Below are 27,539 nucleotides of genomic sequence, written 5' to 3'. Positions count from 1 at the left end.
GGTTTTAACGTCACAGCCCTGCCCCATGTGATCTGTCTCATCTCTTGGACATGGCAGCAGCTCCTCGTGAGACAGGTTGATATACAGACGGATAGCGGAAGGAAGGACAGGGCTGTTTATTGAGGAGCACAGTGGGAGCGAGAACAGGGAGGAAAAAGACAGCAGGGGAGATTACAAGTAAAGACGGGACAAGGGTGAGACGAGATGAGAAGACAGGTGTAGGGTTATTCATATAAGTGAACTTCTGAGAGAGTGTGGGAGGACATCTTTAATCCTCACTTCTGAACCTCTGGTTGTGTCCGTGCCAATCAAGTTTAGTGCTGGACCTCATTATCGCGCTGCAGTCAGTCAACTTCTCACATGTAACCCAGCAGAGAGACCGGAGGCCAGCCTCCCTCTGGGTCTCTGTGTGAGCTGAGTGACAGGGGCTGGTATTTGTGACTGTGCAGGGGTAGGGGCCAGGCCATCTGGCAGCAGCCCTCGCAGCTGGAACACATGGCCGTCTGTTGATCAAAGACCGACTTTACTGTGACACAGTGTAATGACAGGTTGTGGTTTTGTTCCGCCTATTACTCTTTTTTTCTTTCTTTTTTACTCTTCTTAGCAGCGATAACGGAAGATATAAATTGTTTGAAGAATAATATTGTGTGTGATAGAGACGTCTTTCTGTTGTACAATTTGTTATTATGGCATCAAATCTATTTGAGGATGCAATCTATCTATCCATCTGCTATATGGCTCATCCTGTTCAGGGTTGCAGGGGGCGGACGAGAGGCAGGGAACACATTGACAGGTCGTCAATCCATCCATCCAATCCAGGCTAGCATTCACAAACAGACACATTCATTCACATTCACACCTAGACATAATTTATAATAGCTTCTAACTCATCTATGTCTTTGGACTGCTGTAGGAAACTGGATCACAGAATAAGATGGCCACTACAGTCATTCAAATTTTGCCATGTCAATGCTGTAAAACATGATTACAATTTTCTCTCTGTCGGGTGATTTTTATATGTTCAGTCCCGTCTCTTAGAAATCATGTTTATATACAACCTATTTGAAACAGTATATATGATTTAAAGGAAACATAATGCTGAGCGAATTATGCTTTCATTAGCATAATGAGAAAATTTTGCTAATTAACATACCTGGCAAGACGCAAAAATGTTGATACTGAACATATCGGCAAAATGTCGCCAAAAATGTCTTTCAGTTATCAGCCAAATGTTCAGTGACAACGTACTCCAGCTGTTTTCCACCCAAATAGGCAATCTTGCAATACAATATCCACTCTAGCGACTACAACATTATTTTTTCAATTACCTTTTTCTAACTAACATTGAACAGAAATCACAATTTTTCCCTAACTTAATTGAAGTGCTTTTGTTGCCTAAATGTAAGATCTGAATTTTTATGCAAACACGAATTTCTAGTGTCAAAGTCCTGCACTTTGTACGCCTGGCACCCTCCCTCCAGTACCTATGGGGTACATGAATGTACTGTTTAGTTACCTGGAGGAAACGTCGTCTCTGAATATAATCTAGGATGTCTAATCTAGGATAATCTTTTCTAGGATGCCCTTTTACAGCTGGTGAAGGGATTGCCGATGAAAACTAGCCCTTCAGCTAAATAAATAAATGAATTAATTCATCATTCATTTTCCATAACCGCTTATTCTGTTGGGGTTCGCGGGGGGGCTGGAGCCTATCTCAGCCGACACTGGGTGAGAGGCAGGGTACACCCTGGACAGGTCGCAAGACTATCACAGGGCTGACACATAGAGACAGACAACCATTCACGCTCACATTCACACCTACGGACAATTTAGAGTCACCAGTTAACCTAAACTGCATGTCTTTGGGCTGTGGGAGGAAGCTGGAGTACCCAGAAAAAACACAGGGGAGAACATGCACCCCCCATCCCAGGTTCAAACCAGGAACCCTCTTGCTGTGAGGCGACAATGCTAACCACTGCCACACCATGCCGCCCCTAAATAATAAATTAATCAATTAATAAGTAAAGAAAATCCAGACAGTGATTATGTTACTGTAACAACTGAGTTAAAAAAGCAGTTAAGTGTCATACAAACATCATTTCTGGGAGACAGGGATGCCATGTTTTGTAAACCCCGTCCCTCGAGCCAAAATCTTTTTTTCAGTGTGCAAATGTTCTTAAAGCTTCTTATTGCTACACAACAGCAGAAATCCTTCACACACACTCTAATCAGCTGATGTCAACATTTTGATTTCATGCCTAAAAAACACAAGTTAAGCCAGCCATCCTGCATCCCTGGAATTCTTCTCTCGCCATGTATCAACAAACTGCAACAGCAACAGGTGGAAAACAATGCAATATTAAGAGACATTATGTCCTGTCAGACAATTTGGCCTCACCCCTGTTCCCACAGAGAATTTATTCTCAACCACATACAGAAGTTTAATGACCGCAAACAAAGGTCACAATGCCTGAAAGATACTTTTCTGTTCTGCCACAAAGGTGAAGCAGCTCTTAACCTGCTGGCATTTGTCCAGCTATATAGGTCAATATGAGTACAGTCTGAACGCTGAATAGATACATTGTGTCATACTGAAGGTAAAATGGCAAGAGTGCACACCGTGGGGATTTATTGTCATCCACCATCACACTAATAGAGTAACACGGTATTGGCTTTTTGCCTCGGAAAGTAGGTGGTTTGATTTTTTTGTATAGATTGACAATTAATACAGTAACAAGTACATATCATTAAGTTCCTATTTGCATAAACAACTATACGGTGCTTGACACATCAGCTGTAGGCAGGAGTGCAAATGAGAGATGAGCGGAGAAATAATTTCAAAGATGAATCAATCTGATACAAAACACCACCACCCAAGGGACAGGACGTCTCCAAAGCTTTCCATTAATAGTAAGACAACACAGTTAGGCAAAATGCATTCACAGGAATCTCAGCCTGTCCTCCCTTTTCCTCTGAATCTTTTTCATCATCGGACTCAAAATCATATTTCAGTCTTTTGTCACTTACTGGAATCCTATCTGTACTGTACTATAGTAAAATTGTAATTTACAAGTGAGCACAGGCAGGAGAGTGAACAGAGATAGAGACCTGAGCGTAAGAGCCATTTTATCTTGAATGTGATATAATGTATGCTTGGTTTGAGACCATGTATATTACCCCCTCTTTTTTAATTTGGTTTTATGACAACTTAGAGGGATACAGCTGCACAGCATGAACATGAACTGAACCTCAATTTAATAAGCATATGAGCAGACTGGCCTGGTAAAGAAAACAAAACTTACAACATAACATAAAACAAGCGCTTATAATATACAATACGGTTATTTAAGAATACAGAGAAATAAATCATCCCCTTGCGCTGTATAAGCAAGCTCAAGCCTGTTATTTCAATTTTAAATCACAGTGTAGACAGAGTTTCATAATATAACATAATGTAAACTAATGCAAACCACAAACTATAGATTTAAAACTTACCAAAGTTCAGTAACAGCCCCACCACAGACTACACCTGATACTGTGCACTTCACCAATGCAAAATGCATGACATTATATGGGACTGCATTAGATAGACAAGGTGTTGCCGCTTTTACGTCTACCCACTATATCTCAATCTGAAACGGATGCATGAACGATTAGCAGTAGCATCACTGTGAGAAAGAAACAACAGTATAATAGGAGTCAACCACAGAAGTCAGACATGATGTGATCTCTGCAAATGACTGTTTCTCTTTAAACGTACCTATCTCTTTAAAACCTCTTGTCTGGGGTGATCCATCACCTTTAGGTGTAAGCATTCCCACGTCACTGCTGCTGTTACGAGTACTACTACTATTGCTATTGCCTCTGTTATTACTACAACAGCCTCAGCAACACAGTCACTACTAATGACATCAGCTATTTATTACATTATCAGATAGATAGATAGATAGATAGATGGACAGACTTTGCTATCTGTCAATCTTTATGTATGCCAATCTGTTTTCACAGCCTGCACGTTAATTAATGCAATGCATACAGCTGGCATAATGCTCACACATACACATCCAAGCCCCGATATGTTCAAACACTACCCTACAAAATATATACACAGTGTTCACTGGGTTGTTTTATTTGGGGCTGCGATGGCAAAGGGGGCAAAACTTCTGCTAAAAGTGATATCAATCAATATTAATATAGTAATATTGCTACTCATGCTTTTGCAACATGCACACAGCTACTGCAAGTGTTACTATAATGCTAATACTGCTAGTACTACTACAACTAGTAATTGGTTATGTGCAGTTCAACAAAGGTACAAACTTAAAACATAGGAAAGCACTGTGGTGATTCATCCAACTTCTGCAAAGCATATTCTGCAAGACTTTGCAACTTTGGCGTGTTGTATCTTTCACAGCTCTCTCTTAGAGTCCACAATAGGGGCAGTGCATCTTGTTTCTATGCATTGCATACAGCAAAACTCAAAAGTTCACAGAGGAGCAACAGGTATAAATGTATATCTGCAATTTTCTGACTTTAAATAGTGTGGAAAGGCTCGACCAAAGCAAAGTTTGAAGTCTAACCGGGGTTAAAGTGAAGTCGCTGTTCTCAGATCTGTGGTGCTGAAACGCTCAGCGGCACCACTCGCGATACACCATGAGTGGCAACGTGGAGTTTTTATTATTTCACCACGTTTTAACTATTTAATAAGTCCACGTTGTTGATATTATCAGCTTTGAATGCGATCCGAAGTCTAAAAACAACAGCATTAAAAGTAGATTCCACCGACGACTCGCTGGCCCCAATAACCTGAGCAGCACTCTGGGATGCGACAACCATCCAATGCGCTATAGCAACCACACTTTGGACAACACGTGAAACAGCTCTCGGTATTTCCAGGACACGGTGACTACACAGTAACACACCAAACAGACTCAAACTGTCAAGAAAAAGTCGTGAAATGTAAAGATGTAAGAGGCAGGTTTTGCCAAAAGTGCCAAGACTTGGAAAAGAGGCGCACGGGAGCTTTACGCATGACTTCCTTTGCTATTCAAAAAAGCAATAGAAGGAAAATAGTTGATTGTCTTTGAAGGCGCCTTGAGGAGTCTTTAATATGCCCAAGCACTAGTCGTGAGTCAGGAGTTGGCTACTATCAACGTCAACTCTCCGGTGCTCTGCAATGAGGCAGAGTCACATGAAACACTTGGAGAAAAGCATGTGGCTAAAACACACCATTTCTTACCAAACTCCGCCACAGCACACACACACACTTGGACTACATTAAGACACAATAACTAAGCATGCGGGGTGTTGGAAGAAACGTGTAACTCCAACTTCTCTCTGGCACACACGAGAAAGGCACAGAATATGAAAACAGCCCGGACACAACACAAACACAACACAGCACAGCACTACAGCCATAGGGTTGAACTTAACACTTCTAACCTTCTATCTTATTTTCCATTGGTAGAGTCCACCTCAAAGTCAAAAAAATTCTGCCTCTTTTTTTTGTCTTTTAGGAAATGCAGGTGTCATTCACAGGCATCCTGACCCAAAGAAGTCCAACCAAAAGCTGCATTTCACTCAAATTGCAGTTTTGCCCCCAAACAGCCTGACGGTCAGGCTTTCTGCATGCTGTGTACACGGAGGAAACAATAAAAATATATATCCTTGGTGTAGACTGAATCTCAATCTCAACAGAGCACTCGTCAACAATAGAACAAAGTGAGGGAAGAGAGCGACGTGAGGAGAGAGGGAGGGAGGGAGGGAGGGAAGGGGAGAGGGAGCGCTCACTACTCTTCTTCCTCTAATAGCCCCCTCCTCCTCTTCACTTGTTTCACCTCACACACATACACACTTTCCTTGTGTTTCTAGTAGTCGCTGCTATCCCAGCCTGCAGTAAAATGACAAATACCGCTGCTAGGAGACGTTGTGCGCACGTGCCGCCGGTAAACAGACGCCCTAATTTTCGTTTGCCGCCTCCTCCTCTCGGAGCCGTGGTCCTGCTCCTAAAAGCTCGCCCCTCATCGTGTCATTATTCTCATTTGGCCTGTTGTTGTAATAATAATAAGCATTTCTAATCGAGTACTCCGCTCGACGCGCGTGGCTCACTGTGCGCCCGCACGGAGTCTCTCCCACACCGGAGAAAAGTCCGGTGCAGCCCTGCAAAACGCGCCTGGACTCGCCTCCTCTCAGCCTCTCAGCTGCCGTCTGAAACTAAATCTTGTTCTGTTTGCGGTAGTTTACCATGTTTACCCAAACACGCCCACTCCTCCGCTCCTGCATTGTGTGTGCACGGTCTGCCGTTTGTCACGCCGGTGTAGTTGTTCTCACAGTCAGTACTGTCAACACGCTCCCTTCAACACTAACAGGCAGCATGCCGCTATGCGGGGCTGTAATGTGCCAGTTTCCAGCGAACCTCTCCCGGCTCGGGTCGTGGGATCTGAGCTCAGGGACTTATTGGGGCGGACGATGAGCGCTCTGCAGCTCCGACAGCTTTTCTGTCCTGCCCATGGCTCCGTACCTGCAGTGCTGCAGAGAAAAGCGCCCCTTCCCCCACTCTGCATTATGACAAATCAAGGCAGGCAGGCAGCTGTGCCATTAGCACATCATAGCACAGTGAGTCTTCCATGGGAGAACAAACTCACAGAGCTGCACAACACAACCGCTGCAGACAAATATATTGCGCGTATGGCGCGTAATGTCAGCAGACTATAGTTAATCAGGTGACTGGCCGTGGGGGTTAAGTAGCGGGAGTGTGTGCAGTCACGTTAGGTAAACAGGGATCTGGTCATATTAGTGTTTTCAAAGTGGCTGGCTATCAGTATTTATGTGCAGCGCGTCTTGTTTCTCCTGCTGTGCCTCAAGACATTATCGATGTGATGGCTGCACGTGCCTAAGTGATTACATCCTGCCCTACTTCTGAAATAAGTTTGGTCTAGATATCACAAATTGAATTTGTCTTTGATTACACGGGGTAAACAATGAAGCAGAGCGTTTACTCTCCCTGAGAAAAGCAAATCTTTTATATTAAACCTTCTGGAGTTTACAGTGCGCTCTGCGCCAGAGTCTCTGTCCATAGTGCGGTGGTCCTGAACTGCTGCTGGTCACACACACCTTTGCCATAAGCAACAGATGGACCCCGGAGGAGCAGAAATGTCTTGTAGTAACAATCCACCATGTGTGTGATTGGTACACTTCAATACCTCTCCCCTTTGCTACTGCTAACACTCTCCTCTCCCTCTATCACACACAGGTACACACAGAAACTCACCTGGCGCCAGACTGGCTGGACATAATGTTACATAATTTGTGCACACAGGTATGGAACAAAGCCCACACACATTTACTGTATATTTTGTTAGAGTAACACACAATCTCAGTAACTTTCAACCTATTTTGTGCTGTTTTGAAAACAATAATTGTGGGGACAAATGATTTATCAGATGCCAGATATCTGGATATAACAGAGATAGAATAACAGATGAAAAAATCCTTATGATCTTTTGATATCACGTCATTCTCAAATAGAGACCACACTTTGTCATGAGACAAAATAGTGAGAGATGGCAGGCAAGGGGTTAATATAAGTAAGGTAATAGGGTGGGCTGTGTTTTCCCTGAGACAGTCAGCTCCTCCTTAACTGGTTCTGTGAATGGGCCAGTGAGGCAGTAGGGTATGAATGGCGGAGGGATCCACTGGTACTGCCGTGTATGGGAGCCGCCAGCTCTCGATTACTCACTCCCACTCCCTCAAGGGCTGTCTGCAATGCAGCTGTCCTGTGAGCCTGTGCTTCGCCGTGCCCTACTTTATCCTGTCAATGCTCAAGCACTGCAGCAACGCTTCCCCGGCAGCGCACACACACATATATACAAATAGACAATGACTTGCATGCTCATTACATTCCAGTGAACATGCCTACAGTAGGTCCTCTGACTCATGGACTTCATTTGAATTTTAACAGAATGGAAATTTGCCAACCCTGCAGCATCTATTGTTGTATGTAGAAGACCTCCACAGTGCTGAGCTACAAAAGCTTTGTTACTGTAAGGAGATCACACAAAACAATTTCACCAATCTCATGGTCCAAATGTGTGCATTTGCAGTGTTGTAAACACAAGAGCTTATCTATTAGCTGAGTGTAATATATGCAAGATGAGACAATGAGGCTTTCTGTCACTGAACTGACCCTAAAATGAGGCTTTAAATAACATTTGGTGTTTAATTGGCACATCTGAGGACAACAGACTGCAAAGTGAAAGTGAAGAAGTCTCACTCAACACATTCTGACACAACAAAGTTAACTCTTAAATCACTTTCTCTTGGTAACACCAAGTGGCCCTGGGAAGTATGGTTGAAATCAGTAACACAACTTTACGGCAAATATTTTTTTTTTTAGATATTAATATTCTTCAGAATGTAGCAATAATGAGCAAAGTCACATTTTTTATAGTTTAATAACAACAGTTCTGATTCATTCATTGCAATGGGCATTGCAATAAATTAGGCACAACAAGAAACAAGATCTAAAATTAAATAGATTTTTTGAACTGTTGCCCACCACTCGTACCAACAAGAGGTGTTATTCTGATAACAAGGTTTCGAAGGTTCTTTCTAACACTCACTTACGCAATCTCAGCAGCCATATCAAGAATATTTCCATGACCTTTGGATGTTTGGTCAAGTGTCAAACAGCCAGCATGTTTTATGGCTAGAAACACACAATTTCATATTCAACTCATTATCTTCTTGTTTTCAAGAAAGTATGTAGGTTAGCTTGGTTTGTACCCCTGTCTGATATCAACCCAATTGTCAGATTTTAGCATTGTACGCTTCTGCAAACCACTGATATGTTCAATTTGTATGTTATGATGTCACGGATGTCTTAATGTTTTAATCTTCAATGTTATGTTGTGATATATGTGCTGTGGTTAATGCATCTTATTGTTTAGGCACAAAAAGCACTTGGTCAGGGTCAGAAAAACATCATGTTTTGGCCCTAAAATACCTGGTTTGGAGCCCACAAACACAGCTGGAATTGTACCAACATCTCCTTAAAAAATGCCTGGTTTAGTTGCCATAAACACGGCTCGAAGTGTCTTGATGCCTCATGAAAAATACTCAGTTTTGTCACCAAGAACATGGCTGGAAATATCCAGACGTTTCTTAAAAATACTTAGTTTGGTCACCACTAACAGGGTTGGAAATATCCCGACATCTCACTACAAAATAGCTGGTTTGGTCAACTTAAACATGGCGGGAAATGACCCAACGTTTCTTAAAAATACTTGGTTTAGCAACTCAAACAGGGTTGGAAATGTCCCAACGTCTCGTTAAAAAATACCCAGTTTGGTTGAATCCAACGTGGCTGGAAATAACCTGACCTCTCATTAAAAATACCTGGTTTTGTCACCATGAACACAGCTGGAAATGTCCTGACCTGTTGTTTAAAATACTTGGTTTTGTCGTCAAAAACACAGCTGGAAATGTCACAACATCTCCTTAAAAATACCCAGTTTGGTTGCCATAAACACGGCTGGAAACGTCCTGACGTCTTGTTAAAAGTATGCAGCTTTGTCACCAAGAACGTGTTTGGAAATGTCCCAGTGTTTCTTAAAAAAATACCTGGTTTGGTCACCACTAACAAGGTTGGAAATGTCCCAACATCTCGTTACAAAATACCCAGTTTGGTCGGCTTAAATAAGGCTGAATATGACCTGACCTCTCATAAAAAATAGCTGTAAATGTCCCAATGTCCCATTAAAGCATACCTTGTCTGGTTACCAAGAACATGGCTGGAAATGTTGCACTGTTTCTTAAAAATACCTGGTTTGGTCACCACAAATAAGGTTGGAAATGTCCCTACGTCTAGTTAGAAAACACCTGGTTTGGTCGACTCAAATGCGACTGGAAATGACCCAACCTCGCGTTAAAAATATCCAATTTTGTTACCAAAAACACAGCTGGAAATGTCCCAGTGTCTCATTAAAACATACCTTGTTTGGTCACCAAAATCAAGACTGGAAATGTCCCAATATCTCATTAAAAAACACCCAGTTTGGTCAACTCAAATGCGGCTGGAAATGACCAGACCACTCGTTAAATAAACCTGATTTTGTCATCATAAACATGACTAGAAATGTCCAAACATCTCATAAAAAAAAGCCCAGATAAGTTAGCATAAACACAGCTAGAAATGTCCTGACGTCTCATTACAAAATACCCGATTTGATTGACTCAAACACAGCTGGAAATGACCTGATCTCTCATTAAAAATACCCGGTTTTGGTTGCCAAAAACAAGACTGGAAATGCCCCAATGTCTTGTTAAAAAATACCTGCATTGGCTGCAAAAAACAAGGCTAAAAATGTCTCGACGTCTCATTAAAAAACACCTGGTTTGGTTGCCAAAAACAAGACTGGAAATGCCCCAATGTCTTGTTAAAACATATCCTCTTAAAAAAATGTAAGGTCACAATTTATGTTTTGGCACTTTCTTAAGCACTTAACAATATCCTGCAGACTTTGTTTGTCTCCAGAGAAAGTTAATGCATGTGAATGTGTAAGCTGTGACAAATTGGTTTAAAGCAAAGCCAGAGAGAGGATTTGTAATGCATGATGGTCCAGCGGACCATTAATCAAAATTAACAAAATCAATAAGGCCACGGGAGATTTGGAGAGCCAGATAGAAGAATTAGGAGTTACATAGAGAAGTAAAGAGTAAAGAAAACAGAGGAGGAAGAAAATGAGTGAGGACAGGTAGTAAGAGTCAGGGCAAAGGGAGCAAAGCTAACGTACAAACCGAGGAGAAACCTACCATCCAGCGAGAGCCAGTCGTGCTGAGATGATGGCAGTGAGGGAAGAGCGCGGGCTTTGTACTCAAACACCACCGAGTTGGAGATGATCTGGTTACTGACAGCCACCTGCAGCGTCACCAGACCTGTGTCATGAGCTGAAGAGGGAGAGGATGATGATTGTTTAGTTCATATCAAACACAATGTCATTATTATATGGTCAGATTTGTTTATCAGTGGTGACTGGCTCAATTTTCCATGCATGACTACTGTCAGCACAACCAAAAAATATAATTTAGGGCTTAAATCACATAGCTACGTTAGTACTATTAACATTATTACAACTACTCACAAGTTGCCATGTGGGGCTTAAAGGGACAGTTCACCCCAAAATCAAAAATACATATTTTTTCTTTTACCCACAGTGCTATTTATCAATATAGATTGTTTTGGTGTAAGTTGCAGAGTGTTGGAGATATCGGTTGTAGAGATGTCTGCCTTCATATATAGTTCCTACATGAAACTGCTCACAACAAGGTCTGTGAATTATCTTGAATAATCAGGTCATGATTTCTGGAAAGAGACAATGCTGTTGAGTTTTTCAAAATGTATTGTTTTGGTGCTTTGAGCTTCACAAGCCGAGTGCCATCTAGTTCCATTATACTGGAGAGAAGGCAGACATCTCTACGGCTGATAACTCCAACACTCTGCAACTCACACCAAAACAATCTAGACTGATAATAGTACTACTAAGTAAGAGGAAAAATATGTATTTTTATCTGCTACATCTTTAATTTATTTGACTAAACATATTTTTAACAGTTTAAAAGACATACTGTAGCTTTTTGATACAGGGATTAAACAGTATGCAACAGGTAAACACTGGTTTAGATAGTATTTTAATATCTAAATGTTGACGTTAATTTGAAGTGATGCTTCTCTTAAAAACAATGTGTAACATCTATAATGAATACACAAAAAATCCTGCTGACCAGATGACCCACATATTGTAAACCTGCGAACTATTACTTCAAACAAATACATGAAAGCTATATGATATCTGTGATAGCTGAAATATGTACGACCCTCCTAACGCCCACCCTGAAAACAACAACACAAACATAAAAGGAATGTAAAATATATTTTTGATAGAAGCTGGCCTGTTGCTGAAGGTAAAAAAGTGAAATGCCAGTAAAGTCATCTTCTCTGATGCTTCATGAATAATGTGAAATCGTCCCTTCTCCTCTTTGATGTGTGTGTGAGCACTCTCTTGTCTTACCTGGGCAGTAGCAGCGCAGCACCCCTGGTTGGATGAGAGATGCTGGGACTGAGATCTGGTCAAACAGGCAGCTGTAGTTTGAGCTGGCCTCTTGCCAGGGCCCGGTGATCAGCACCTTAACTCCGCCCTAAGAAACAATGGGTATAATTGTAAATGGACTGCAGTTATGTAGTGCCTTTCTACCTTGCTGAACAGACCACTTTACAATTTTCCCCTTATTCACAGATCCATGCACCACAGGTCCTGGAGCTGACATGCAAGGCACTGGTCTGCTTATCAGGAGCAGGTTGGAGTTCAGTGTCTTGTGGACAGGAGGTGCCAGGGATCGAACCGCCAACCTTGTGATTAGAGGATGACCTGCTCTATCTTCTAAGCCACAGCCGCCCAAAAGTAAAGCAATTTAAAACAACTCATAACACCATTGCCAAATCAGATTTAAGCATCCCTACTTCCATTATTTGTTGTTACCCTGACATCTAGCGGGCAAAGATAGGAATGACACCACAGAAAAGAAAACAACTGATACTGATCTCTGCTGCCATCGTGTGGATGACCAGCATTATTTCACTTTACCTATTTTTGTACAAAGCTCAACCAACACTAGTGTTAAAATATGGTGCTGCCCTCCAGAGGTTGGAGGAGGGTATTACAGCTGACAACATAATTGTAATAATGAAAGGACATAAAGAAAAGTGCATTGCAGTCTTGTCAGAGAGTGATGACAACAGGGAATCTGATGCACAATAAATTAGGAGGTCTACGTATTTTTGGTACAACATTTCAGTAAAATAGTTTTAGGACTCATCTACAATGCTGCAGCCATTCTTCTCTGCCTGTGTAAGGTCTTTCAATTATACTTCAATTATTCAGCTGATGCTAAATACTGTTATCAAGTTAGATTTATCCAGCACACCGGTAACAGGCAGACGGGTTTTCCAGTTCTAGTGTCTTAATTTGCACTTGTCATAGTGACTTGCTTGCACGCCATTCCCTTTGTTGTGCTAACCCCAATATTTGCTTATTGTGTTTTATGTCATAGGCCCACAAATATTTATCCATATTTCATAACTATAAGACTTTGATCCTCCGCGTGACTCTCCCTGTGTCCAAGGTTATTCATTATTTTAAACTGTCTAGGCTATTTAATTGTTTATCACGGTACTATTAATATAAGCAGTTTATTTTATACAAAGTTGTAAACACTGTGTGTGAATGTATGGCTGGGGCAGACCTGAGCAGCACTGGATTTGAAATGAACTGTAATAAACTGGAGCTTCCGTGCTTTGATTACCTTCTGTGAAACAACATGACCCTCACCCATTTAAAATGCCTTTAATTTTAATTCATCCAAAGATGGAACACCGTGCCATTATGTTCATAAACATCCTCCTCTGGCTCCCTGTGACTGGTGGTATGTTTTTCGAGTTGACATGCGGTTTTCAACACAAACACTGTGCACATCTTAATCTGCCTATCCTAATCTGAAAATGATTCTCTTTGGAAAACATTTCACATATCATTTCATCATCAGTTTGAGAAGTTTCAGCAGCCATTTTGGTACGTGTTTTGCCTCTGGGAAATTGTTCTATTTTAATTCGAACACAAGGGCGTAGGTATGGTTTCAGCAGAAAAAAAAACATGAAAGCTGTTTGAATGCTATCTTCTGAATTTATGTGCAATTTATGTGAATATTATGATGAACAAAAAAGCTGTGTAAAATGCCATGTTTTCAACACAATAACCCTAAATCATATTTAGTCTGTTGATAGAGATTTGACATTCTATGATCGACAATGTATTTGTATCTTTACTAAAAAGCGCACCGTTTGTAAGTATTGTCTGCAGCTCTTAAAGGGCCAGTAAACTTTAGCAGAGTTGCTTGTCAGATGTTCAAACAGCTTCAGAAACTCCCTTCCCCCTTTTTGGCGTCAGATATTCATATGACTCTGTCTAACCATTTCTATTTCAGGAAACCGCTGATCTGACTTTCACACCCACTTCACACTGTGATTGGCCATGTGAGCAGAGGTGAGAGAGTAAGTCACCTTCTCTTTCAGTCTCTCTTTCTGAATTTGTGTCACTTCTTGTGTGTACAACAGAATGCAACATTTCAATGCCTTCCAGGACAGGCTGTCTAAAAATAGCATTTGCAAAGTGAGGGGGGACATGTCCCTCTATCCCCAGTGGAAATTACGCCCTAGTATAAATGACATAAATTCAAGCTGAACATAGCTGCAGTTGTGTCATAGGCAAAGTACAAACTGTTTACAGCCTCCTTTCAAACAGGGCTGAGTGTTTGATAATCAAATGATAAAAGAATTGATTAAAGGGTCGGGTTTTATCAGGTCTGTTGTTTTTAGATCTTTTTTTGACTTGTGTATACTTTAAAGCTAACATCTTAGTTTGTCATCTGCCTTGTTATTTACCTCTGTGTCTACAAATGAAAGTACATATTGACATTTTTGTTGCAAGGCGGTCCAATTCTTGATTGAAGAAACTAAAACAAAACCTTTCCTAAACTGCTGAAAATACACCCTTTCTGCACATCAGCCGTAAAGCTGGAATGCAGGAGTTTGTCACCCTCCGGTGGCAGTGAAACTAATTACACAGACACTGTGTGCTTATGATGTATGTCTGCAAGTGAGTTTGCACTTGCAGACATACATCACTCTCAAGAGTGCTTTCTTCAAGTCTTTTTTTACTTAAATCCTTCCTCTGAACACTATGTTTTTGTTTTTTATCTGAAGCATCCACTCAAGAAACAATTCTTTGGCTTGGAGAATTTCCCACCATACTCATCTTCTCTGTCACAATAGTCTCTCCCCGTTTCTGCCCCCTTTAGATCTGGTTGATTAACCAGTCCATCCAGGAACAATTAACGCAAATTCAGCCAGTCCTTGTGAATTCTGTGCGACCTTGCAATTTTGTCCAATCACTGCAACTTTACCACATATCTGATCATTTAAAATGGGTAAAATCTCATTTCATTGTAGAGCTGTGTGAAGCATATTGATCTGCACAGCACCTTCTTGCACCCCTCTGTTTATCATGAGACTACTGCTGTTTCTGTGACAGAGTCATAGACACAGTGACAGATATAACCATTAGCATCACACTGTTTAAAGGCTCAGTGTTGGGTGTTAGCTGCTGCTGACAGAGTGGCTCAGTCACAGGTGATTTCCTTCTTTCAGCAAAATCCTAAATGATTGAGTTGGTTTTTTTTTTCCACCTGGACCTTTATGCTCTGCCATTTCTCCTCTAATCATCACGCTGTAACCTGTGACAGGCTGTTATGATACCAGATCTATCACACATTCACATATATGTAGTTTTTTCTCGAGCTGCAAGCGTCACGTAGGTTTACATTACCAAAGATTTATGACAAGATCACTTGATGACAGCGACTCCTGTGTGCGCACCACAAGAGAGGAGAAGGAGAGACGCTGTGCTGCTGCCAGAGGAGCTGCTGAATGAGTTCCCTCTGAGCAGAAAGTTGCTAAAAGAGTCTGAGACGTCTGGGGCTGTTTATAAAACATTCAGGAAGCCACAGTTTATTCCACACTACTGAAGCTGCTCCTCTTTTTGGAACCACCGCAGAGAGGGTAATAATTTCACTTTCAGCCATGCTTGGTGTTGCTGTGGCTATCACGAGTATCACAGTATTAATTTTTCATATCATATTAAAAATTACACCAGTATTATTGTGAATGAGATGACATGGGACAGCCCTACAGCACGTATCACAATTATTTAGAAAATCTGCTGTGAAATCAGACATTTCAGGCCGCAACAATCACAAAAACATCCCGGGAAATCCCCGGAGGGACTGTCACCACACACACCACAGCTCTATGGCAAAATACAGAGAACTTTTCCTGGTGGTGATGGGCTTATTCAGCATTGTGTGAAATCGTTTTGAATGTAATGGACTTTTATTAACATCTTAAAGTAACCTTAAATAAGGCCAGTCATTATCAGTTTATACTGAGTTTTGGAAATAAAAGAAAAGAAAAAAAGAACATAAAAGTGTTTAATATGATCTCCATCAGTATTTAATGTCCTTAAGTATCCAAACAGTTTTTATATTTCCTGTTCCAAGGAGACACTCACTATCAATGAGGGAAACAACTAAAACACCTCAAACTAACTTAAGTGTGACTGTCAGATCTGGCATCTTAACCATTTGGAAATTAAAATGGTGACGTTTCCATCCTTAAATTAGACATCCCATTTTGCCCAAATTTGTTTGTCCTGGGTGATCCTGTCCCTTTAAAACCCTTGCCTGCACCCCAGGCAGACTGGGTCCAGACATCCCTCATGCTAAAAACTTATTACAACCGAATGGAAGGTGATCACCTTACCGCCAGCTAGGGTGTGGTTCTCAACTGGGTATTATGGCTGCACACGAGGGCCTCTCCTAAAGGCTTATTAATTAGGTGGAGAAATACTATGCTAAGTGAGTGAATTAGATCTCCTTTATTAAAGGTCCCTGGCGTAACTATATGATACCATACTGACTCACAGCCTTAAAAATTATTTAGAAATGTGTCATGTTACATTCAATTATTTTTACACTCTCAGCATTGTCTTCTAACTATACAACTGTGTAACCTCTCCAGTCCTTGTACCCTACCGTGAAGTTTCCTCAACTATCCATTATAATCACTGAAAATGAATTATGAACAGTTTAATTACAAGATCAAATGTGATCACATTTGAAAATCAGTAGTTTATATAATTGAGCTTAACCTGTTTAAAACCTGTTTAGCTGCTCTAGCTTGAAATGCAAAATTGAGTTTAAAATCTGTTGAGCAGAGATCTTGTGACCTAACATCATAGCACTGGCTGGTATATAAATAAAATGTCACAACCAAAAAAAATGATGGCCAAACAACCCCTAAAACCAAACAAAAATAGAGAGCCCTGTCACTCACCTCAGGGTAGGACCACTCAGGGGAGTAGTCAGTGACCATGAAGAGCCGGCCTGTGGCCTGAAGCATCCCCAGAGCCCCCTGGGCGACAGCTGCAGACACCACCTCTGCTACATTCATGTAGGACAATGAGCCTGCCTCCGCTGTGTTTCCCCCTGCTGCAGCCCCTCCACTCAGAGACTGAGGGCTGCAGCAGGGCTGAAGGCAGAGCTCTGAGGGGCTGTAGCCAGAGCCCCTGGCCCCTCCATCTTCCTGGCCCTGCTGGGGGGCCCCACCACCTGCGTTCTGACTATCGGAGCTGTGGGATGTGACTAGCTGGTGAGCATACAGGGCCCCTCCGGCTGACATGGTGGTTCCACTGCCATCCACTGAGATGAAGTCATTGATGAGGTCAGAGAACTGGTTTCCAAAAGAGATGTCAAAGTGATCCAGACTGATCTCCATGCCTGTTCCTCCTGCTCCTCCATTACTGGCTGCTCCACCGAGGCCTTGGTGGGTTCCGACAGCGTTGTAGAGTCCCTGGACCATACTGGTGCCTTGGAGGAGAGGCTGCAGCTGCTGTTGCTGCTGGGAGCGGTTGCTGCCATCACTGTTGTTGTTGCCATTATGAATTGCTACCCCTTCTCCTGCACCTCCAGTCCCTCCTGCACCACCATCCGAAGCCTGCTGCAGATAGTGCTCCGCACCCTCTCCGTTTCCCGCCCCACAGGCCTGAATGTGGTCTCCCTGCTTGAGAAGATTCTCAGCTCCATTCTCCGTGGCTCCAGCCTGAGCTGAATTCACATTGCCTGGTTGCTCTAAACCTACTACCTCCTCGTGCTCATTGCCCAGCCCAGGAAAACTCCCCTGGTACTGTAGCAGCTGGAGGGAGCCAGTCTGGCCAGTCCCCTCTGTGGGTGAGCCTCCATTACAGTTGGCCCTGTGCTGGGTCTGGTGCGCCTGGTGGTGATGGTGGAGGTGGCCATTGCTGCCGGGGGAGTCCGTCTTCACCACCTGCAGCCCCATATAAGCTCCAGAGTCGTGGGAGTTGTGCTCCATCATATGTGTTTTCTGGCCCATGCTTGGCCTCCCCTGCTGGGCCTGGCTGGTCTGAGAGGAATCCTGGAGGAAGAAGCTGGGGGAACGATTCTGGTGTTGCATGTGAGGACTGGACATGGCCTGAGCATAGCTCACTGTGGTAGCACTGGAAGAGTAGTCCTGCTTGGCATCAATAGCACTGAAATCCATCTGCTCCAGGGTGGTGCTGGGACTCAGACCCCCACCAGAAGGAAGCAGGGAGCCTGCTGGGGTCAGAGTCAGGCTGCCCTGGCCTGAACCAGCACCAGATGACACAGACACTCCGCTGCCACAGTTTACCACTGGCCCCACCTGGTAGCCGCTCTCCTTGGCCAGCTGCTGCTCAAAGGACGTGTCTTCTGTCTTGATGTTCTTTACCAAAGCTGAGCTGAAGGTGTAGCCATTGTCTGACATGGTGGGGGAGCGCTGCAGGCTGCCGTTGGTGCAACTGCTGCCACCGGAGGAAGATGAGGTTGAGGAAGAGTTGCCCTCTGTCTTCATTGCACTGCCTCCATATGTCTGGCCCTGTTTGGGGTTGTTTAGGAAGCAGTCGGGGTCAAAGTTCATATTGGTCTCTGGGATCTTGATGTTTCCAGCGTCCAGACTGCTGGAGAGCACCAGTTCCTCAGACACCCCAGCTGAAGACAGCATGGACAGACTGTCTCCTGCAGCTGTAGTCCCAGGCTCCCCTACTCCTCCACTGGGGAAGGCAAATTTGTGACGATCAGACAGCACCAAGCCCTGTGAGGTGGCATCTGCACCCATCAGGTGAGTGTTGGGACCCCCAGTAGGAGACATGCTATAGACAGGATCTCCAGTGACCTCAGACATAAAGACACTCTGGGACAGGCCAGACATGACGGAGGCCACGTGGCTCATCCCTGTCACCACGGGGCTGTCAGCCATGTCTGGATCACTGTTGAGGCCGCTGCTGATGGACACGGGGGAGTTCTGCGTGGTGTCGGGGACTTCGACCTGGTTTGTGGATGACACCTCTGTGCTGTTCTGGTGCAGCAGGACAGGCTTGTGGACTTTGCCGTTGCGCTTCTCCCTGGCACTGCCCCCTCCGCCTCCTCCCCCAGAGCTTTTGCCTCCACCATGGGCACTGTGCTCGGTCTTCCCCTCCGACACATCGTTGTTTTGCACCTCAGAGTGAGCACTGCTGTAGCCCCCTGAGCGAGGGTCCACCTTAGGGGAGATGATGCGGTGTTTGGCGCTGTTGCATTTGTGGTGCACACTGCTCCCCGCACCTAAATGAGGACAAAGAGAGAAAAGAGGTTGGGGATTTGGATGGCTGAGAGGGGCGCAGGAAGGGAGAAAAGGAAATGTACTATCGATCTCCATATACTTAAGAATTGGGCAATACTACTGTTCAACGAGCAGAGACAAAGATGGATGATTTGTTTGTTTTTGTATTTATCAGTTTGAGAAAGACAATGATAAAACTATCCTTTCCTTTTAGTTACAGTGAGTAAAATGTATGGGAAGTTTTGCATGGTTTGTCACCTTAAGTCATCAGAAATAAAAACGCAACTGGCGGTTATCCAGAGTAATTTGTTTTAGAAATTAATAAACCACAGCTCTACATTCTTTTCCTGAGTGACAGCCTATAGTGAAATTACACAGCTGAAAGTATTTGATTAGCATAACATTCGGGAACAGCTGGGCTCTTTCAGATATGGCCCTGACACAGTTATCAGCAAACAAAAATAATAAGCCAATAACCCTGAAACTCAATTTCACTATAAATCGCCTACCAATAAAAGACCTCAGCCACCTTCTCTGATCTACCATATAACAAACAGTATCTTTATGGCCTTTTTGTTCCTCTTGCTGAATTTTCCAGCTCTCTCTTGAGAGCAAACTCCCTCCCTTCCTCCCACTAGCCCTTACCCAGGGTGCCCGTGCAGAGGCAGTTGTGAGTCCGGGGAGGTGGCTTAGTTTGGTGGCTGTCCAGAATCTGTTGCACTAGCTGCTCCACTGAGAAGCCAGAGCTGCTGTTCCCATTGCTGCAAGTCCACTTGATGCCATGAACTGCCGGGAGAGAGGAGGAGACAGAGATGTCAGCCAGCCCAACAGACCACCAGCCACGCCAACCCCCCGCCCCACCCTCTGCCCTCCCTGTCTCTCTGCCAGTATAATTCATGCTGGTCACCTCTCTGAAATGTCAAAGTTACCATGGTGCATCAGAGAAATTAATGCTGTTTTTTCCTGAAGCGAAATAAACAACCCACTGACTGCCCTCAGGTAAGATGGTATAGTAGTTTCATTAGTAGAGTTTGAGTGGTGCCACCTTTTAGTTCTCTATCATGTATTCTCCCTCAACTTGAACCAGAAGTGGAGCCAGATGTTGTAAACATTCAGGGCTCACACCAAACCTAGGGGCGTCCAGGGGCATGATCCTCCACAGAGGTTTCTTTCTCATTGACAGCAGCTTTATGCAGTATTATTCAAGCCATTTGAGATAATACAATGCCTAATAACTCAAGTTGTTCCAATACTGATACCTGTTTTGGAAACGCCTCTGGTACTGCCTTAAATGCTGGATCAGGTTTCAGCAAATATGCAAGTGGAATTTTTCAATAAAGTTTAAAAGTATTTCCACACCCGAAAACTAGAATTACTGCTTTGCGGTTGTATGCCTTGACGAACCTGACAAGTTGCGCAGTTAACATCCATGCCTGTTACAACATGGATGCTTCACACACATCTGCCCCCCGTCAACACAGAAGATCTACACAATTAGCACATCATTTTGATTTCATTTTTGAGTCCAAGTGGACATTTGTGCCAAATTTGAGGAAATTCCCTTAAGGTGTTCTTGAGATATCATGTTCACAAGAATGGGACGGATGGCTGGACAGACAGAAAACCCGAAAAAGCTCCGGCCCGGAGGTATAAAAACAGCAGTTTTCCTAGTAGTAAGTTCGTCTTTGCTGCTCTTAAACAGTAGCCTACACAGGAAGTTGTGCTGTGCATCCACTGGCAACTACTACTTTGGAGCACCGAAGAAGTGACCTTTGGTAAATAGTGCCACGTTAGCCACAAAATGTCAGCAATTTGGCATTTTTACTGTAAGTCCCACCATTAGTCATATTTTTATGACTGACAGTCAATTTAGATAATAAAAGACATTTGTTCCCTCTTTATATTCATTTTTTATAGAGGGTTCAACCTGAGTCATGCCATACAACAATCACCCATGCAGGGTTAATAGTATATTTATTTATAATATTATTTTTTCAATGCAATGGTACTGGATCGGGACTCAGAACTGGCTGATGTGCAAGGAAAAAATGGTATTGGGGACATCTCTATTAAATCCATACATCATTTGTCACCAAGAAAAAAATCACCCTGTTGAGCCTCCATCCTATCCTGTATCTAACTGTTCTCCAACTGTCTTTATCATTCTGAAACCAGAACACCACAAATGTTGAGGATGACTAATTTTCACTCCTGCCACCTAAAAAGAGGCAACAATTGTCTGATGTTACTATTTTTAGGTTACATAACAAAGGTAGGGTAGGAATTGGTGTCAACAGCATTACTAATCTTGACACCTATTTTTGTAATACTATAGTGGGAGTAGAGTTCACAGAATTAATGTTTAGCTGACAAATCTGCTCCATTTAAATCCATGCCATAATAATCTGGGCTGCTCTAATTGCAAATCGAGTATCAGCAACAATGCCAAGTAAATGTGGTCGTCAATACTCTGAATTGAATATTAAGCCTGCAGAGGAACATTTACTCAATTAAACCCTTTTCTCACTGCACAAAAACCCCACTAACACCAGCTAACATCTGGCTTTGTTAATCAATGGGAAAGGAATCAGCATTCACTCCCAGGTCAAATGATTCTGCAGTCGTCCCGAGTGTTTATCAGCTCCAACTCTGATCAGCTTTGATGGGCAGGGATGGAAATGCAACATCTGGGGAGATGCACTAATTTTAGCCCCTTTGATGACAAGATGCAAAACAGCAGCCCACAAAATACCACCCATCTCAGGTCCAAGCAGCATTTGAACGTCATTCCAAATTACTCCGCATGAGTTTGAGAGAGAGAGACTGAATAAGAAAGAGATATGAAAACAAGTAACCACTGGAACACTTTCACAAGCCACCATGTTGCTCTCTACGGTTTACTAAGCTGTTTTCTGGCCTGTCCATGATGCTGAACGTGACACATCAGGATAAAAAACAAAACAAAACAGAAAGGCTCTTTAGGGAGCAGCATAGACTCAGGGAGAACATTCATGGCAGGAGCCCCCGCTCTGCCCCTGCATTAAAATATAACTTTATATAATAACTCCAAACACCCTTGTCTTTTCTCCTTCTCCCTATGTGTCCTGTTTCCATAGTCCAGACTTGAACAGTCACTTTTCTTCAGCCTCCTCTCGCTGTTATACCTGTGTAACTTCTGCACTGCACTGCTTATTCTCTATTGTGCCTCTTCCCCTCCCAAGTGTCAGTGTCTGTTGCCACTCTGGCCTCCCCTCTGTGCTGTGTGCTGACGAAGGTGACAGCACACCCAATCCTTCCACCCTCCACCCTTACCCCGACCTATGACTCTGTTCTGACAGGGAAAGCCTCTGGGGAGGAACGTCACCTAGCTGCTGCTGGATCTGCTGCTGCACCGTGGAAGAAAGAGAGGCTTTCTCCTGTAATGCTCCACTCCCCGCCTCAGTCACACCTCGCTAGCAACTCCTAATACTTTTCATCGCTCCACTTGCTAACCAGCCACCACTTTTGATGAGACAGATAGTGGTTTTAGTGGCGGTAAGGTGGTAGGAGACACCACTGAGTGCTGCGGCGCTCAGGCTCTCAAGCGAGAAAAAAGGTAATATTTCAGAAGTGAAGCATATTTAGACTATCAAACAAAATCAAGCCTGCTTTAATTCAAGTTCCCTTCACTTCAGTACCTTATTTGGTTAAACATGCAGGAGAGAGATACATAAAAAGAGTCAGGTTTAGAAAACAGCGAGAATTTGCTTAGTGCATGTCTGTTTGCATATGAGATAAAAGGAGATGGAAACAGCGTAAGATGGTGAGGGTAATGCAGATTAAAGACAGTGCTAGTTAAGGCGAAGTGAAAAAAGCTGGGAAACATGATTGGATGACTGTGATAGGGATCTGACTTGAAAGCTTTAAGATCCTTTGGCAGATTACAGGCTGGTCACCAGCAGATGTCAGTAGAACTGCTGTGATCAAGCTGAGATCAGACGCTCCACAGACAACTCGCTGTGGCAGGTTATGGAAACATAAACAGGATTCATTTTTGATCTGCTATGAATTCAGATTTGTTCAGCCATTAATCTGGAGTGAGTGAGCTGGGAAAAAAAAGATTGGACACCAAATGTGACAGGGAAGTTTCATCTAATGTCACTATAATTACTGCACAAATAATTGTGTCTGTCTGGAGATCCCATTAGACAGTGCAGCTTGAGTCACCGTTCACCTCCTGACAGTGTGTAATGCAAACAGTACAAATGAGATGATGGTAGCAATACTGACACGAAGATGATAGGGCCACAGGAATACTAAAAAACACTGTCATGAATCCCCTGCTGTGGCAAAGCCAGCAGGGAGGCTGCGGGACGGAAGAGCATCCTGATTCAGGAATGGTGACAGAGCAAGAGTGAGAGCCTAATGCAACAGCTTACGTCCACCATGTAGTGCCGTCCCTATTTGTCCAAACAATCTCATCTCCCCTCCACCCTGATCCTTCATGCCAGAATTGCCTCAGCCCTCTTCATCGAGACGGGCGTCACCCCCAGAGGCTCGGGGTTGTTGACATATAGTTGCCACCGTGTCTGCCTGTCTGCTCTTCTCACTGAGGGTTATGTTCCAAAGCAGAAATGACAGGAGCAGTGCCACTAGGTTTAATCCCAGTGGCAGCAACAGCAGAGGCACCAAACAGCAACCTAGTCACATCATCATCCTGATGACTGCATCCTGTCATGAGCAGCATCGCACAGCCCTAATGACAAACATGGTTGATCTGTAGGACACATGCATACCCCATCTGGTTGCCTCTGCACCATTGGGCTCTATATGGGACAGTGGAGTACAATAGTTTACATGATGGCCAGCCCTGTCTGTCTCGCCTTGGCCTGTTCTTCTCTGGCCCTGTCTGTCTAGCCCGGAGACAGGCCCTCTGTCTGTCTGAGTGTTTGTTAAAGCTGCTCATGCGCTATCTGTCAGCAGGCTAGGGGCATAGCTGGGGAGAGTGCTGCGTGTTTATAGCATTAGACCAAAAGAGTGAATCAAGCTGGCTGCCTTGTCTATAGAACTGTAGCGTGACTGAGTAGTGATGCCACTCTCTTACCCCCCTCTCCACTCTCTTGCTCCTTCTCTTTCTCATCAAACACCGCAGGGCGTTAAGGAGGACGAGGTCAGACAAGGCCATGTTTCACAGGGCTTATATTTGAACTGCCGTGGGCGAGCATCCGTGCATGTGAAAGTTTTTTGCGACTGAGAGCAAGAGTGTGTGTGTGTGTGTGTGTGTGTGTGTGTGTGTGTTTTTGTCGTGGGGAGACAGAATAAGCTCAACTGATCCATGAAATCCACATTTTTCCTTTGTTGTTTTTTTTGTATCATTAGAGGTGTCAAATGGTTTGCGCACTGAAATATCGTGAAGAGAATAACAAAGGGGAAGAGCAAGACGGAAGAGGGCAATTATATCGCAAAAAGTTGACAATGCTCAGGAAAAATAACTATTTGACATTAAACTAAGGGTTTGTGCGCTGACAAAAATCAGCTCGTGAAACGGGAGCCATCATCGTAACATAACAATTTCCTAACGTACAGCCACACATACCGTATATGACCCAAAGTCAAACATACTGTACTGTACACTCCTGCAATCTTACACTCTGCACTCAGTTCTCAACCTACAAAGTTTGATGGTTTCGCACATTCCTGATAAAGAAAAAATGTGTCCTCCTAGTTTATCTATATAGCCTCCGAGGAATCGAGGAAGTTCTGCTATGTACAAAAAGGGATCCAGATCTGTGCACATATTATAACATGCCTGTGCATATCTACTAATAGATGCATTTTCTAAGATTCCTAATATATAGGCCAGTCTGGGAATAAATGCACTGTATGTTAAGAGCTAATGTATAATTTAAGATTAAATAATGCATGGATAATACAGCATGACTTCATCGCCAAGTCTTCACTCCCTACACTGGGATGAAGAGTGCTATCTCACAAGGCCACTAGATGGCAATGTTGCTCCATTGCTGAGCTTGTGTTGACATGCTGGCTGTTCCAGGAGAAAGAGAGAGGGATAGAGAGGAGAAGGAAGAAAGATAGAAGGCAAAGACAGAAAGCAGGAGAGAAATTTTTGCTCTTTATGTAGCCCCCTCATGTAGCCTGGCAGCTAGAAGGCATCTCACACTCACCCTCTTTGTCCCACCAACTCCCAAAGTTAATGACTTTACGCATTACTGCAAATGGTGCTTGGTTTTTACATTAAGCCACAGATCTAATGAATACAGTAGGCTGTTGTTGTTGAGTGGCTGTCCTGAGGTAAGGCTTATGTTAAAATATGTCCTAAAACTGATAGTGAGCAGAGCAGTGAGGAGGATAACAATATAGCCAAAGACCTCAGTGATGATGGTCTGGGCTGCCTCGTCAGTATGCAGCCTGCATAGGCGTGTGCTTGTAAAGCTGCTGACACGTTCCTCTTTACCTGGCCACATCGCCAATAATTGGCCATTGGAATATCAGTCACAGCCCTGCTGGCCCCTGCCAGGCACGCCCGAATCACAGTGTGGTTGTTAAAGGGATCTTAACAGCTGTCTGAAAGATTTCCAATGCCCCACAAGGTCCCAATTTGACTATTATCATCATCAGACAAACCCTGACTTTTTCCAAAACATTGCCTCAATCTTTGGGCAGTTCTGGAGACTCATAAAAACGGCATAGTGCACCTCACAGAGCATTAGTAAAGCTGATAACAACAGGGATCAATTCATTGAAGGGGGAGGGAGGCAGAGAGAGCCAGAGAAGGGGTGGAGGGGGGTTTTCTGGTGAGTCAGACATTCTTGCTCCCACGCACTAACATGAATCAATAACCAGCTTGCTGCCCTCCTCTGCCTTGACTTCCTTCCTGGGCCAGAGAGGAGGCGCACTCTCAGCCCGGCCAGAGTGGTGCCAGAGGTCTAGGGGAAGAGCTGACCTTTGACCCCTAACTAGCAGACAGCTCCGGGAAGAGCACACGCTCACATAAGAGTGTGGGAACACTGGCCGAAGATGTGCTCTGACTGAGGTGCTGAGGGCACTTAGTGTACCAGCTATCAGCAAATAGGACTTGACATTACATCCTCAGACAAAAACAACAACCACTATGTTTAGCCTTCCCATGCATGTAGACATATAAAAGCTATTAAGGCCCTTTTAGAGGAGACAACAGCTGTTTACATTAAAAGTTATTAATAAAAGTTGGGGTGACAAGAATTGATGAATGCACAATACTGAATGAGTTTTTTTCAGTACTCACACATGGGCTTGAGCTGGCCGATCAGCTCTTCCTTCGTCCACTTGGCCCACTCCTTCTTGTCTGTATTGATGGAGCACAGGATCGGACCACATGGTTTCCCACAATCCTCAATGGCTGGAACATTCAAATAGTGGACGAGCACAATATCAGGGTTCTGTGGGGAACACGGAGAGAGAAAGAGAGAGAGGGGAAGGTTACATGAGATGGATAGTGTGTCTAATTGGGCTGCAACTAACGATTATTTTCACAGTCGATTCACCTGTAGATTATTTTCTTGATTAATCGATCAGTTGTTTGGTCTATAAAATGTCAGAAAATGGTGAGCTTGAATTACTTCCCCTGCGTATGTATGCCTCTGCAAACCAGACAAACAATCTGTCTGTGAAGCATGGAAGCTTCACACACTTCTTCCCTCCAACAGCACAGAAAATCTGTTGTTTCAAGGTGGGCACCCAAGATTAGTGTCACCAATTCAGTATCTGACCAAATGTCTCCTGACTGATGGTGTTAAATAATGGCCAGAAAAGTGTTTTTGAAGGACATCATGATGTCACAGTGAAGTTGACCTTTTGGATATAAAATGTCATCACTTCACCATTTTATCCTGTTAGACATTTGCGTGAAACGTTGTCATAATTAGTGCATGAATTCTCAAATTAGGGCCAAAATAATGTTTCATAAGGTCACACATTAAGGTTACAGTGACCTTAATCTTGACCTTAATCTTTGACTTTCAACCACCAAGTTTTAAACAGTTCATTAAATCCAAGTAGACGTTTGTGCCAAAGAACTTCCCTGAAGGTGTTCATTCACGAGAATGAGACGGACTAACAATGACTTTTAACTATGAGCACCAAAATCTAATCAGTTCAACCTTGAGTCTTGAGTCCAAGTGGACTTCTGTGCCAAGTTTTAAAAAAATTCCCTAAAGACGTTCTTGAGATATTGCAATCACAAAAATAAGACAGACAA

The 27,539-nt window shown here is 43.4% G+C and overlaps 1 protein-coding gene across 8 annotated transcripts in view; it reads right to left on the bottom strand.

Moving 5' to 3' along the window:
• The window catches only part of camta1a (calmodulin binding transcription activator 1a), a 376,005-nt gene that overhangs the window by 21,039 nt on the left and 327,427 nt on the right, over positions 1 to 27,539 (bottom strand). For 6 of the 8 annotated variants that reach the window (XM_049581562.1, XM_049581563.1, XM_049581564.1 and 3 more), the window contains 5 exons: positions 26,568 to 26,721; positions 19,949 to 20,089; positions 17,003 to 19,305; positions 12,069 to 12,195; positions 10,813 to 10,947 (listed from right to left, as the gene is read on the bottom strand). In XM_049581562.1, the coding sequence (XP_049437519.1) occupies positions 10,813 to 10,947; positions 12,069 to 12,195; positions 17,003 to 19,305; positions 19,949 to 20,089; positions 26,568 to 26,721 (2,860 nt within the window). Of the gene's footprint in view, positions 1 to 5,442; positions 5,705 to 10,812; positions 10,948 to 12,068; positions 12,196 to 17,002; positions 19,306 to 19,948; positions 20,090 to 26,567; positions 26,722 to 27,539 lie in introns of those variants that run through there. The other 2 variants (XM_049581567.1, XM_049581569.1) reach the window with 2 other exon arrangements.

Source organism: Epinephelus fuscoguttatus, linkage group LG7, assembly GCF_011397635.1.
Source record: "Epinephelus fuscoguttatus linkage group LG7, E.fuscoguttatus.final_Chr_v1".
Classification (NCBI taxonomy): Eukaryota; Metazoa; Chordata; class Actinopteri; order Perciformes; family Serranidae; genus Epinephelus; species Epinephelus fuscoguttatus.
The sequence above is the reverse complement of the archived record's forward strand: the minus strand, read 5'-3'. Positions and strand labels throughout refer to the sequence as shown.